This window comes from Lampris incognitus, chromosome 14 (genome assembly GCF_029633865.1).
Source record: "Lampris incognitus isolate fLamInc1 chromosome 14, fLamInc1.hap2, whole genome shotgun sequence".
NCBI lineage: Eukaryota > Metazoa > Chordata > Actinopteri > Lampriformes > Lampridae > Lampris > Lampris incognitus.
Window position 1 is genome coordinate 43,906,631 of NC_079224.1, and position 14,161 is coordinate 43,920,791.

Consider the following 14,161-nt stretch of genomic DNA (forward strand, 5'->3'; position numbering starts at 1 on the left):
TAAATGTAACCGGTTATTTACTTGCCCGGTGCGGGATCCGATACGGGGTGTACTGCACCACAAGGCGACATCACTAACCGCTCGGCTAAAGGGTCAGACCCGTTAGCTAGGGGGCTAACGTGCCTTATTAGTAGTTTACAGTCGTCACCCTCCCCGGAAGCGCGCCCTCGCGCTTTGTTCTTCCCGCGCTCCGAAGAGACTTCTGAGGATCCGCACACTTCCGGATCCCACCGCTGCCACCAATGTAACCGGTTATTTTCTTGCCCGGTGCGAGATTCGATACGGGGTGTACTGCACCACAAGGCGACATCGCTAACCGCTCGGCTAAAGGGTCAGACCCGTTAGCTAGGGGCTAACGGGTCTTATTAGTAGTTTACATAAGTTTGGTTAACATTAACACACTAGCAAAACAGTAACATTAGCCGCCACCTCAGTGAAACATGCTAATGTAACTAGCGCGCTAAGCTAGTCAGTCTTTTACGCACTCCGTCGCGGTGGAGCGATAGTGAGAACACATCCCCGGAGGTATTTCTTTACCTTCAGCGGGGCGCAACATGTCCGTTACCCGTCGGTAAAACCGCGTCCACCGACGCGGTGAACATAAATACTCACCGGCAGCGTCCGCAGTTCGCTCGCAGCTAGCCGGTTTGTCGTCTGACCGGCCCCTGGCTTTACTCTACGGGGCTGCCTTTAGATCCCGCCCCTCGACCTCTCCGATTGGCTGACACGTCGGTAACCAAGGCAATTAACACAATTTCAAGATGGACACCCTGGCCCCCTGTAGGGCTAGGTTGTGAGCTGACCGCGCTGCTCTTGTGTGTACAGCGAACAAACTACTTGAATTTAGAGAAACTTCGCCGACACAATTCCATCCACCCACCGCGTTTTTAATCAAACATTTCAGATTATTCATACATCTATTCATTAACATATTTGTCTAAAATGTAACATTTTTTAGACTGGGCTACACCATACATACATACATACGTTCGTACTAAAAAAAAAAAGCTAAGCAAAAAAAACCACAAATTAAAAAAATATATATTTGGTATAATAATAACAACATCAACAATAACAATAATAATAATGAAAATTTTAAAAAGCTAAGCAGGTGTGGGCTTGGCTAGTACTTGGATGGAAGACCTCCCGGAAAAACTGAGTTGCTGCCGGAAGTGGTGTTGGTGGGCCAGTAGGAGGCAGTCTTCTCCCTGGTCCTAATAACAACAATAAATATCAAATCCCAGTGTCCTATGCAGTGACAGGGACACTGTGCTGCTGCGGGAGACGCCGTCCTTCGGATGAGACGTTAAACCGAGATCCTGACTCACTGTGGCCGTTAAAGATCCCATGGCACTTATCACAAAGAGTAGGGGGTTCCCCGGTGTCCTGACAAAATTCCCAGCCTGGCTGTCTCCATCTGGCCACCTAGTCATCCCCACATGTAATTGGCTCCATGATTCCTCCCTGTCCACCTCACGCTGATGTGTGGTGAGCGTTCTGGTGCAAAATGGCTGTCGTGCATCACCCAGGTGGTGCTGCACATTGGTGGTGGTTGAAGTGAGTTACCCCCTTCAGAGTGAAGCACTTTGGGTGTCTAGAAAAGCGCTATATAAATGTAATGATTATTATTATACATACATACAAGCATACAAACATGCATACATACTGCATACATAAACACAAGCATACATACATACATACATACATACGTACACACTGCATACATACAAATAAAAATAAATACTGCATACATACATACATACATAAACACATACATACATACTGTATACATACATACACACACACACACAAGCCTACATACATACATACATACATACATTATACATACATACATAGATAAAATACATACATGCTGCATACCGTGAAACAGCACCAGGACAGAAACACTGTCACTTGTTTACTTACTGATGCTGTGCTATATGTTGGTAAACATGCTGTGCTATATGTTGGTAAACATGCTGTGCTATATGTTGGTAAACATGCTGTACTATATGTTGGTAAACATGCTGTACTATATGTTGGTGAACATGCTGTGCTATATGTTGGTAAACATGCTGTACTATATGTTGGTGAACATGCTGTGCTATATGTTGGTAAACATGCTGTGCTATATGTTGGTAAACATGCTGTGCTATATGTTGGTAAACAAGCTGTGCTATATGTTGGTAAACATGCCGTGCTATATGTTGGTAAACATGATGTGCTATATGTTGGTAAACATGCTGTGCTATATTTTGGTAAACATGCTGTGCTATATTTTGGTAAACATGCTGTGCTATATGTTGGTAAACATGCTGTGCTATATTTTGGTAAACATGCTGTGCTATATGTTGGTAAACATGCTGTGCTATATTTTGGTAAACATGCTGTGCTATATGTTGGTAAACATGCTGTACTATATGTTGGTAAACAAGCTGTGCTATATGTTGGTAAACATGCCGCGCTATATGTTGGTAAACATGATGTGCTATATGTTGGTAAACATGCTGTGCTATATTTTGGTAAACATGCTGTGCTATATGTTGGTAAACATGCTGTGCTATATTTTGGTAAACATGCTGTGCTATATGTTGGTGAACATGCTGTGCTATATGTTGGTAAACATGCTGTGCTATATGTTGGTAAACATGCTGTGCTATATGTTGGTAAACATGCTGTGCTATATTTTGGTAAACATGCTGTGCTATATTTTGGTAAACATGATGTGGTATATGTTGGTAAACATGCTGTGCTATATTTTGGTGAACATGCTGTGCTATATTTTGGTAAACATGCTGTGCTATATGTTGGTGAACATGCTGTGCTATATTTTGGTGAACATGCTGTGCTATATGTTGGTAAACATGCTGTGCTATATGTTGGTAAACATGATGTGGTATATGTTGGTAAACATGCTGTGCTATATTTTGGTGAACATGCTGTGCTATATTTTGGTAAACATGCTGTGCTATATGTTGGTGAACATGCTGTGCTATATTTTGGTGAACATGCTGTGCTATATGTTGGTAAACATGCTGTGCTATATGTTGGTGAACATGCTGTGCTATATGTTGGTGAACATGCTGTGCTATATTTTGGTAAACATGCTGTACTATATTTCGGTAAACATGCTGTTCTATATGTTGGTAAACATGCTGTGCTATATGTTGGTAAACATGCTGTGCTATATTTTGGTAAACATGCTGTGCTATATGTTGGTGAACATGCTGTGCTATATTTTGGTAAACATGCTGTGCTATATGTGGGTAAACATGCTGTGCTATATTTTGGTAAACATGCTGTGCTATATGTTGGTGTACATGCTGTGCTATATTTTGGTAAACATGCTGTGCTATATGTTGGTAAACATGCTGTGCTATATTTTGGTAAACATGCTGTGCTATATGTTGGTGAACATGCTGTGCTATATTTTGGTAAACATGCTGTGCTATATGTTGGTAAACATGCTGCGCTATATGTTGGTAAACATGATGTGCTATATGTTGGTAAACATGCTGTGCTATATGTTGGTGAACATGCTGTGCTATATGTTGGTAAACATGCTGTGCTATATGTTGGTGAACATCTACCAGCTTGTTGTCATACCTGCTTGCTAGACACAACTTCTCTTTTCACTCGACAATAATCCGGGTTTCTACTGGCATGAGGGCGAGTGGAGGACATTTTCATCATGTTCATTTTGGGGTAAACTGTCCCTGTAATATGCGTGCCAGTTCCTTAATTGTCCCTTTTAAGTAAAAACATGGAAGCACTGGAACTTGTTGATACATTTATTTCTCCATGTTAGCACATAGAATATATTTATATACATATTGCTAGCTAAAGCGTCAAACAAACAAAAACAAATGGCAGGAGCATAGAAAATGTTAAGCCATGATTAATAGTTTACATATGGACAGAACAGAAGATGACCTAGATGAGGACAAGGTAGTACTTCAAAAAATGACCTTATCATTCCAGCTGATGACCACTCCAAGAGCACGATGAAACCCATCACAGAGAGGAACGCCACTAAGTACTTCTGAGTACAGACAGTGCTTGTACTTAAACTAGGCAGGTACGCCCCCCCCCCCCCCCCGAGCCTTACTGCGCTCTCCTGATATGTGTTACTGGGTTTTAAGTAAAAGGCTATTTAAGAGCATCGCCGTCGAGGACGAGCCTGGTATGCAGAGGCGGTGTTACGCTGTTTTTGTTTACTCAAGAGCGCCACAGGCGGAAGCTCTGTTCCACCGCAGTCGGTAATAATTACTGTATCATCGGCGTATGGCCTCGGATGTGAAGGAGTGCAACTATGTCTTTTTACACGGGAGAAGAGGAGCTCGACACACACACGCGCGCACACACACACGCACATCTGTAATCATGCAATTAAAACCAGAGATACTTTTTTTTCCTAACAAACTGGAATGACAAAGTTTTCCTCGTGAAAGGGAGGAAAAGCCCTCCCATGCCATCGCTACACGTGGATGGAAAAATATAAAAGAGTCAGAAGAGGAAGGAGAGAACGGAAGAGGAGTTGAAGAAAACGTGCGTTTGGTTTTGGGACAACACACCACCTCTCTCTCTCGCTCTTCAACACAACATATGTTAATGAGAAAGAGAAAAAGGGAACAAAAAAAAAAACCGCTATCTGAACATTCTCAGTCAACACTTATAAAAAAAAAACAAAAAAAAAAAACAGAATACTCTTGAAAACAGAATCGCTTTTTCTTTCAGACGACAGACATTTAGTTCTGAAGAAGTCATGCATGTATTATGTCGGAGGAAACATCACTGTTCGTTTAAAAGGTGCAACGTGTAACTTTCCCGTCCGGGCCATGACGTCGTCCGCAGCGCTGTCGATCGCAACGAATCAGAGCAAGCACGAGGGAACCCAACTCGAACAGAAAGGTGGCGCACGCGCAACACGTTCGCCCACATCTGCCGTTTCCCCAACACCTCTGGCAGAGATTGGTTCGCTGCAATTGCCGCAAAGTTTGCTGAGGTTTGGGGAGCATCGGATTAAAAAATAAAATAAAATAAAATAAAAACCCACCCTGCCGGCCCCGGCTAACGCGTTTCTGAAAGCAGAAATCTGTGGGGTTGGGGTACACGAATCCTTTACTTTGTTTCGATCACTTGACGCCTAGAAAAGCCCGCCAGTGTCTACTTGTCGTTTCATGAACAGAGGAGAGCGTAAATATTACGTATTGCACCTTTAACACCAAAGCGCTGTTCCAAAGTGGAGCTACGGGTAACAGACAGACCAGAGTTATCGCTCAGGAAACTACAGACAGCCACGTTTTGTTATGGACACATCAAACTCTGATTCACTTGGATCACTTCTACAGTTACACACTGCTGCAGCGCACTACACGCCACTGGTTATACTGGGAAACCCCCAGTAGCCAACAGAGGTCAGTCAGACTGTGGTACTGGGAAGCTCCCAGGTATGAATGGAGTCGGGGGGGGGTTAACATGTGAGGGGGCACGGCAAAACCCAAACCCTGCACAAATTAAAAAAAAAAAAAATACAAATTTTTTTAAATTCATTTAAAGAATTTGCATCTGTCCAGTTCTATCTGAATATCACTAAAATCCAAGAAATGCAGCTTCCAGATTGAAAATGTACCATTCATATATACGTGATACTGAAATGACGTCTTGACCGTTTATTTACATGTAGTGCAACCATGATGAGAAACAAGATGATGTTGAGCAGAATAATAACTGTGATGCGTGATGATTTAAAAAGGGGCGGAGGGGGGGGGACCTCGTTTGCCAAACGGGAGCATAACGAAAATAAAGAGAACGTCAGACGACTTGGCGCGTTGAGTCCAAAGACACAAAGTTGTCTCGATGCAAGTAGAAAACAGGGTTAGCAAAGAAAACACGGGACGCAGCGAAACAGGAAGGACCGTTAAGTCAAACGAGTAGCAGTTAAACCGTACAACAAAACATCGGGTCTCAAAATACCGGACGAGCCCCCCCCCCCCACAGCACGGGTCCGGAGGCGGGCGAGCGGGCCAGTGATTACGTCAACACGGAGGATGCGGACGCTGACCTAACGGGCGACATCGTTCTCTGTTCAGCTCGTCTTCATCACTGAGAAAAACGTCGCACGGCTCGAGGAAGGGGGGCAACCCCTCACGCCTCCTGCGGAACTTCTGTTACTTCAGAGATAGAAGAAGAAGAAAAAAAACAAAATTGGCAATTTCATTGCCTCTCTAAGATTCAAAGTCGAGCACCGTATTACACACCGCCGAGGGGGAGGAAACAACTAAAAGCTTAGCTTAGTATCGTTCACATTTGCATATATCTTATATTGGTCCATCCGTCTTCCAACACACGTCTGAAACCGGACACGCCGCAATCTTCTAGGCTTTTTTTTAATTATTTATTTTTTTGTCATTTTTATTTCATCTCTGTGAGGTAAAAATAATTAAAAAATATATGAAACCATCAACATGCACGTCGCATTACTTGGAATAGGATGGCGCTGAGAACCGAAAGAAAAAAAACAGGCACTGACCACCAAACTACAGGACACGCGCTGAACCGTCTCATCGCCGAGTCCCCCGGAGGCTACGCCGCATAGCTGAGTCTCCAGGAAACCGTATTCTAGAATAAATCAAAAGGAAAAATAAGAAAAGACACGAAAACGAGCGGCCGCGAACGGGCACTCAGCACACTTATCTTCAGATAGGCTCGACTGTCATGTCGACTTTTTTTGTTTTGTTTTTTGTGTTTTTTTCTTTTGGCAATATTACAAGCGTCTGGGTGGCGAAAACCAAAACGGAGGGGAAAAGGAAAATACTGAAGTCCGGCAGACACAGAAGGAACCTCTCTAAGATCCAGCTCAGTAAAGATTGCTGTACATTTCCCTGGGGAGAAAAATAATAATAATAATCAAAAACATCGTCTTTTTCCTCAACCGATTAAAACAAAAAAACAAAAAAAAACGTCTTGGAGACTGAACCTAAAACAGTCGACGTGTTTCTGATAAAAACAAACTGAAGAGTTTTTGCGTCGACACTTTTAAGGCCGACTTCGTAACCCTGTTCCCAAACAACAGTTCAGCGACTGCAGGACGATACGATCCGCGTGGAAACCGCGAAGGTGCTTTTCCACCGTTTTCATTTTAGAAGGAAAAAAAAAAAATACCACACTAAACACTCAGGAGCTACATTGTTCATGACTTCTTTGTTTTCCTCATTTTTCGACAGTTTTATAATACATTTTCTTTACGAAAGCGGAGCAATTTCATAGCTTCGGTAGTACTAGTCTCGGTTTTTTTTTTGTGTCTTTTTTTTTTTAAAGATCGACGGCATGTATCGTTTGCATTTACAAGTAAGAAAAGTGAATAAAAAATTTAGGTAATAAAATGTATTCAGTTAATGCTCACCTGTTACTAAAAACTTAAATAACATTCTCTGACATGGGTTCAAAATCAGCACTTCAGTTAAACGAAACCAAAAAAAAAAAAAAAGAAATCATACTTTGCTATGAACTCAAGTGATAACTCTCAATCAGTTCATGATTCCAAGGGGAGAAAAGAGGAATACCAACAGGTACGTTAAATAACAGGTGGGATAAAAACCAAAGAAGAACCGGCGGAACAACGTTTGTTTCTCAGATGTGGCGCGGGACGCTGGGTCCACCAAGTGTTCAGGAAGGCAAGTGGGGCAGATCGGAAAAGGGTTGACGTTGAGTGACAGGAGGGAGGAGGGACGAGGCCCAATGGCGTGCTGGGAAGGGGCGGGGGCTTGTTCATCTCTTCCTGCGGCAGGTGCGTTTGTGGTCGGCATGCCAGTGCTCCTGCTGACACTTGATGGAGCAGTAGGAGGTGTTCCAGCAGCAGTGGTACATCGCCTCCTCCTCACAGTTATAACACTGCAAAGAAACAAAACAAACATCAACAACTTAAACAACCATCATTAACTCAATTATCTCATCTCTTCTTCTTCATCATCATCATCATCATCATCATCATCATCAGCCGCTTCTCTGGGGTCTGGTCGTGGTGGCAGCAAGCTCAGTAGGGCACTCCAGACGTCCCTCTCCCCAGCAACGCCCTCCAGCTCCTCCTTGGGGATCCCCAGGCGTTTCCAGGCCAGATTGGACCTGTGGTCCCTCCAGTGAGTTCTGGGTCTACCCCGGGGTCTCCTCCCAGTTGGATGTGCCCGGAAAACCTCCAAAGGAAGGCCCCCAGGAGGCATCCTATTCAAATGCCCGAACCACCTCAACTGGCTCCTTTCGACGCGAAGGAGCAGCGGCTCTACTCCGAGCTCCCTCCGGATGCCCGAGCTCCTCACCCTATCTCTAAGGCTGAGCCCAGACACCCTACGGAGGAAACTCATTGCAGCCTTAATTAATTAACTCAATTAAGAATTAACTACAAAACTGCAATCCCTGTGATGGACTGGCGGCCTGTCCAGAGTGTCTCCCCGCCTGCCGCCCAATGGCTACCGGGATAGGCTCCAGCATCCCTGCGACCCTGAGAGCAGGATAAGCGGTTTGGATAGTGGATGGATGAGTAACACTGCAAACTAACATCAACTCGGTTATAACGCCGTAAACAAACCATCAATGACTCAGTCGTAACACAGACGGTATTGTAAAAATGTTCTTAGCTCACACTGATGAAAACTTTAAATGAATTTACCAAGTTCCACTCACCCACTGTTTCTTCTTGGTCTGGGAGATGAGCTGCTTGTGCTGGGCCACCATCTTCTTCACTTCCTCCACCAGCTCCTCCTTGCACTTCTCCTTCACCTGTTTACACTTGCGATCCATCTCGGCCTGAGCCGCCGACACCGCCTTGCTGACCGCCTGCCTCTTCTCCTCCTCCATCTCCGAGCGGAGCTACCGGGGACAGAGCAGCCAGACGCCTTTCAGTGGCACTTCTCACATCAGCACATCGGTTTCATTTGTTGCTCGAGTTTTGTCATTTAGCTGTGACCTAAAACTTACGAGACGTAATATAAAACTTACGAGACGTAATATAAAACTTACGAGACGTAATATAAAACTTACGAGAAGTAATATAGAAGGAAAAGGTCATGTAAGTTAAGACTATGTGTGGAAGTATGGCATTCTGTGAATATTAAAATCTACTGTGCGTACTATCAACAGTGTAAGCAAAAGACAGTTTCAATAATGTCTTTAATAATAACAATAATTCAATTAATATATTTAACATATTATCATTATGATAATAATCAATATATTTTACATTTAATAATGACTTTAAGTGCTTTGAGTGTCTAGATAAAGCGCTATATAACTGTTCCATTATTATTATTATTATTATTTTATTTGCACGAAAGGAGGCCGTGAGACAGGTTGGCAGCGGCGAAACAGATTGCAGACCTCAGAATGTAAGAGCTGGTATAACACGTTGGTATAAAAGAGGTGACGCGAGAACTTCTGATTTCGACATCCGATTTCATGCGATTATATCGACTCACTTGGTGTAAAAACGTGTTGATTATTTGTTCGGGCAGTGGCGGTCTAGCAGAGAGACAGGAAAGCACGCGGTGCGGTTTCATTTGAATTCACCTGGGCTAAACTCGGGTGTGAGCAAAATCAGACTTGTGTCTCGACTTGTCATGTAACGCGTCACCGCCGTGTAAAAACTACTATAAAGTGTGACAGTCACCGGGTGTGCGGCAGGGTTCGGGTGGTTTGAGAACGGCGGGCTTGTCACCGCAGGGGTTTCAACACAGCAGTGCAGACATACTTGCAGTGTTGATACAGACTCAACACTGGCTTTCTGTTATTGCCAAGTGAGGAACACTAATGCTAACACGTAGCGACCAGGATAAATGAAGGAACACGTGTTAAAGAGGCGTGGCCACTGTCCGGTCACACGACGTTACGAGACGATTAAAAAATACACAGAATAACATCTCGCCAATTATAGCCTAACGTGATCGGCAGGGTGTCCAAACTTTGAGTCAGTGCTAAACTTTAGGGCAGAGGATTTTCCAAAAGCACAAGCGTGGCCAGTGGCCCCCTCTAGTGGCAGAAAGCAGCAGAACCTGTTTTCAACAGCATTAAAAGGTTCGCAAAACCAGAGCAAAAGCTATCAAACAGACTTCTAACTTGACATTTGATGTGATATCTGACAAAACCAATTCTTTTCTTTTTCCCCCCCCCGTTTTTCTCCCTAATTGTATCCGGCCAATTACCCCACTCTTCCGAGCCGTCCCGGTCACTGCTTCACCCCCTCTGCTGATCCGGGGAGGGCTGCAGACTACCACATGTCTCTTCTGATACATGTGGTCACCAGACGACTTCTTCTCACCTGACAGTGAGGAGTTTCGCCAGGGGGACGTAGCGCGTGGAAGGATCACGCTATTCCCCCCAGTTCCCCCTCCCCCCGAACAGGCGCCCTGACCGACCAGAGGAGGCGCTAGTGCAGCGACCAGGACACATACCCACATCCGGCTTCCCACCTACAGACACGGCCAATTATGTCTGTAGGGACGCCCGACCAAGCCGGATGTAACACGGGGATCTCGGTTTGAATCCCCGTGTTGGTAGGCAACGGAATAGACCGCCACGCCACCCACATGCCCAACAAAATGAATTCTTGTGGAACATAATACACCTGCACCCCTCAAACAGTTTCTTCCCACACTAAAGCAACTAAAGAACTCATCATCATCATCACACACACACACACCAGAGTCCACCATTTATCATGCATTGGGATGACTGCATTAATAGAGGGGGGGGGCAGTATTGGATGAGCAGTCAATTAAAAGGAGGCTTTCCCAAAATAGCAATTCACTGTGGAACCGTAAGGGCGCAAAAGTACTGACGGCAGTCTCCACCATTCGAAACACACACGTATGCACGCACACACACCTTTTCCAGGGCCTCCCTGACAACACGTTCTGTCTCTCGTTTGTTGTCGGCCTTCATCATTTCCTTGACATCGTTGAAGATCTTGGTGTACTTCTCGTGGCACATGTTCTGGCAGGCGCCGTCGCTGTTGGTCTGCGTGCTCCGGTGCAGCGTGCGTGGCGACCCCCCGCTGGCCTTCTTGGTCTGGGTGGAGACGGACAACTTCTCGGGCTGCTGGGAAGCCAAGGACACCGGGATCTCCTGGCTGGAGCTCACCGCCTCCATCTCCGGCTCTGGGTCCTGGTGGAGAGCAGAAAAACGAGAGAGAATTAACCAAAACACACTTTCACGGTGCCTGAGAATGGCACGTAGTGGACGCAACACCTACGTTACTGACCAGGGGTCAAAACCTACAATCCAAAAATCTACCCTTCAAGAATTAGAAAGACTGAGATGTTACTGGATTTTTTCTCCCCGATTGTATCTGGCCAATCACCCCGCTCTCCGAGCCGTCCCAGTCGCTGCTCCACCCCCTCTGCCGATCCGGGAAGAGCTGCAGACCACTACATGCCTCCTTCGATACATGTGGCGTCGCCAGTCACTTCTTTTCACCTGACGGGGGACGTAGCACGTGGGAGGATCACGCTATTCCCCCCAGTCCTCCCTCCCCCCTGAACAGGCGCCCCGACCGACCAGAGAAGGCGCTAGTGGAGCGACCAGTACACATACCCACATCCTGCTTCCCACCTGCAGACACGGCAAATTGTGTCTGTAGGGACGCCCGACCAAGCCGGAAGTGACAAGGAGATTTGAACCCATGATCCCCATGTTGGTAGGCAACGGAATGGACCGCCACGCCACCCGGACGCCCCGAAGTCGCTGATTTTTAAAAGCAAAATGTCAGCTGTCAAGAATTTGTGTTTTCCTGGTTTATACAGTAAACCGATGACTGGAGCATTTTGGACAAAAGGAGCCTCAAAACAAGCACTTAGGAGCATCCTGACTAAAAGAGGTGCCGCATTGTGACGGGGTGACGACACAGCGTGCCATGAGGGAACCGCAGTATGCTAGTTACTGTACTTACACTGACTTCTTCCTTGGGCTCCACTGGTTGACTGCGGCGGCTCTTCTTAGCTCTTGGTTCCTGGCTCCCTTTGAGCTAGACAAAAACCACAACAAAACATTAGAACCAGTTCACTGTTGTGACGACCCCCTCCGCCCTGTCACTTTGTGTGGCTGCTGGCTCTGCAGGTACTGGAGGTGGGCATGGCAGAGGGTCATCAGCAATACTGGCAACAACTGGGCACTGTGTGCCAGTGCTCCATCAAGAATATCCTCTTGGAGCTCAGATGCTGTGTGCTCTCTTTTCTGAGACCCCATTTGATCGATATACCACACAACACGGCACCCATACATTTGTCACCCATGCACTCACTCACTCTCCTGATTCCACTGACTGCACACCACATTGTTTTTCTTTTGGATTTTTTCCCCCTCGTTCTCCCCAGTTGTACCTGACCAATCACCCCGCTCTCCGAGCCGTCCCGGTCGCTGCTCCACCCCCTCTGCCGATCCGGGGAGGGCTGCAGACTACCACATACATGTGGAGGCGCCAGCCACTTCTTTTCACCTGACAGTGAGGAGTTTCGCCAGGGGGACGTAGCGTGTGGGAGGATCACACTATTCCCCCCCAGTCCCCCCCCCCCCGAACAGGTGCCCTGACCGACCAGAGGAGGTGCTAGTGCAGTGACCAGGACACATACCCACATCCAGTTTCCCACCTGCAGAAACGGCCAATTGTGTCTGTAGGGATGCCCGACCAAGCCGGAGGTAACACAGGGATTCGAGCCGGCGAGCCCCGTGTTGGTAGGCAACGGAATAGACGGTTACGCTACCCAGACGCGCTACACGACATTGTTGATTTAGGTTTATCCTTTGTTTTTTCTCTTTATAAATTAGTTTGTTAAATTGCCTTTGGTTGTGTGCCTCTCCTTTTGTCACAGCTGTGCACCCCGGGCCCTGTTTCATAAAGCGGGTTTAGTGAAAACTCAAGGAAACTCGGGGTTTTCGGTTTCGCAAAGCCAACTCCGGGTCAGTTACTATGGCAACGTACTCCGTGAAGCTAACCTGCTTGCTGGCAGGGTTTCTTCAACTAACCCTGAGTTACTCCTCCTCTTCAGCTGAAGCCTGCAGACTTGGAGGAAGTGGCAGATGGCATGTCCTTTTCATGAAGAGCCAGTTGATATTGAAGCACAAATACTCTGCAGAAATCTCAGTCGGGAGAGGGTGATCAGACCCCACTCGAATCTTTTATCGTTCCCTGATGATTATCCGAGTGTTACCGTTTTTCTGCAGTCAATCATTTATCTCAACAATATTCTCAGCCTTCATATCGTGACACACCGTGGACATGCCTCTCAGTTCGGAACAAATTCTGTGTGTTGCACTTCATTTTATTTGCCAACAGGAGTTTTCTATATAACATCGGTGATGCTGAGCATATTTCCAAGGCAACCATCTGTCAGGCCGTCAGAAATATGACTCTTGCACTGAAATGTTTACCGTACACTTTTGTGGTGCTCCCAAGTCACAGACCCACAAGACTCATCAAAGAAGAATTCCACGGAATTGCAGGTATCACTTTAAGTAATAATTTAGCTTTTAGACTTGAAGCACTAATCAGTTAATTTGATATATTTTAGGGCTTCTAGATGTGATTGGCTGCATAGGTGGCACTCATATTCCTATCACAGCTCCGTCAGTAAATGAAGGAGATTATACGAATAGGAAGTCTTTCCAAAGCATTAATGTGCAGGGAGGCCTAAATAGTAGCCTTTAGCATTCCAAAAGATACTTCACAATACAGCTACTGCAGCCAATTACTGTTCTGCACTGCAAAGCTCTTCTGTGACGCAGCCCGCATCATAAGCAACGTGGAAGAAAAGTGGCGTGGGTCTCTGCATGACTCACAAATTTTTCTTGAGTGGCCATTGAATACTAGATATGCCCATGGTGAACTTATATATATTGCTATATCCTATATAATCATTATTTTGTTTCCTCCTATTGTAACTTAAAATTTAAACCGTATCCTCGTATTATCATAGGAGAGTTCAGTAGTTACCTGCTTGTTGAGAGGATACCCTTGCCAGCACTACTTTCTGACCCCTTACCCTGAGCCCGGCCCACAGCAACGCTATAACTTGACTCACTGCAGGACATGAGCCAGGCTAGAGATGACTGTTGGGATGCTCAAGGCCTGGTTCCAGTGCCTTCGTAGGCTCAGGGTCACCCCAGAAAGGGCAAG

General features: G+C 45.8%; 1 protein-coding gene across 3 annotated transcripts in view; it reads right to left on the bottom strand.

Annotated features, from left to right (window-relative positions):
• Positions 1–6,978: 6,978 nt before the first annotated feature.
• Positions 6,979–14,161, bottom strand: part of zmynd11 (zinc finger, MYND-type containing 11) — a 60,327-nt gene continuing 53,144 nt past the window's right edge. For all 3 annotated transcript variants that reach the window (XM_056292853.1, XM_056292850.1, XM_056292852.1), the window contains 4 exons: positions 11,939–12,013; positions 10,876–11,154; positions 8,680–8,865; positions 6,979–7,893 (listed from right to left, as the gene is read on the bottom strand). In XM_056292853.1, the coding sequence (XP_056148828.1) occupies positions 7,771–7,893; positions 8,680–8,865; positions 10,876–11,154; positions 11,939–12,013 (663 nt within the window). In that variant the 3' untranslated portion in view covers positions 6,979–7,770. The remainder of the gene's footprint in view (positions 7,894–8,679; positions 8,866–10,875; positions 11,155–11,938; positions 12,014–14,161) is intronic.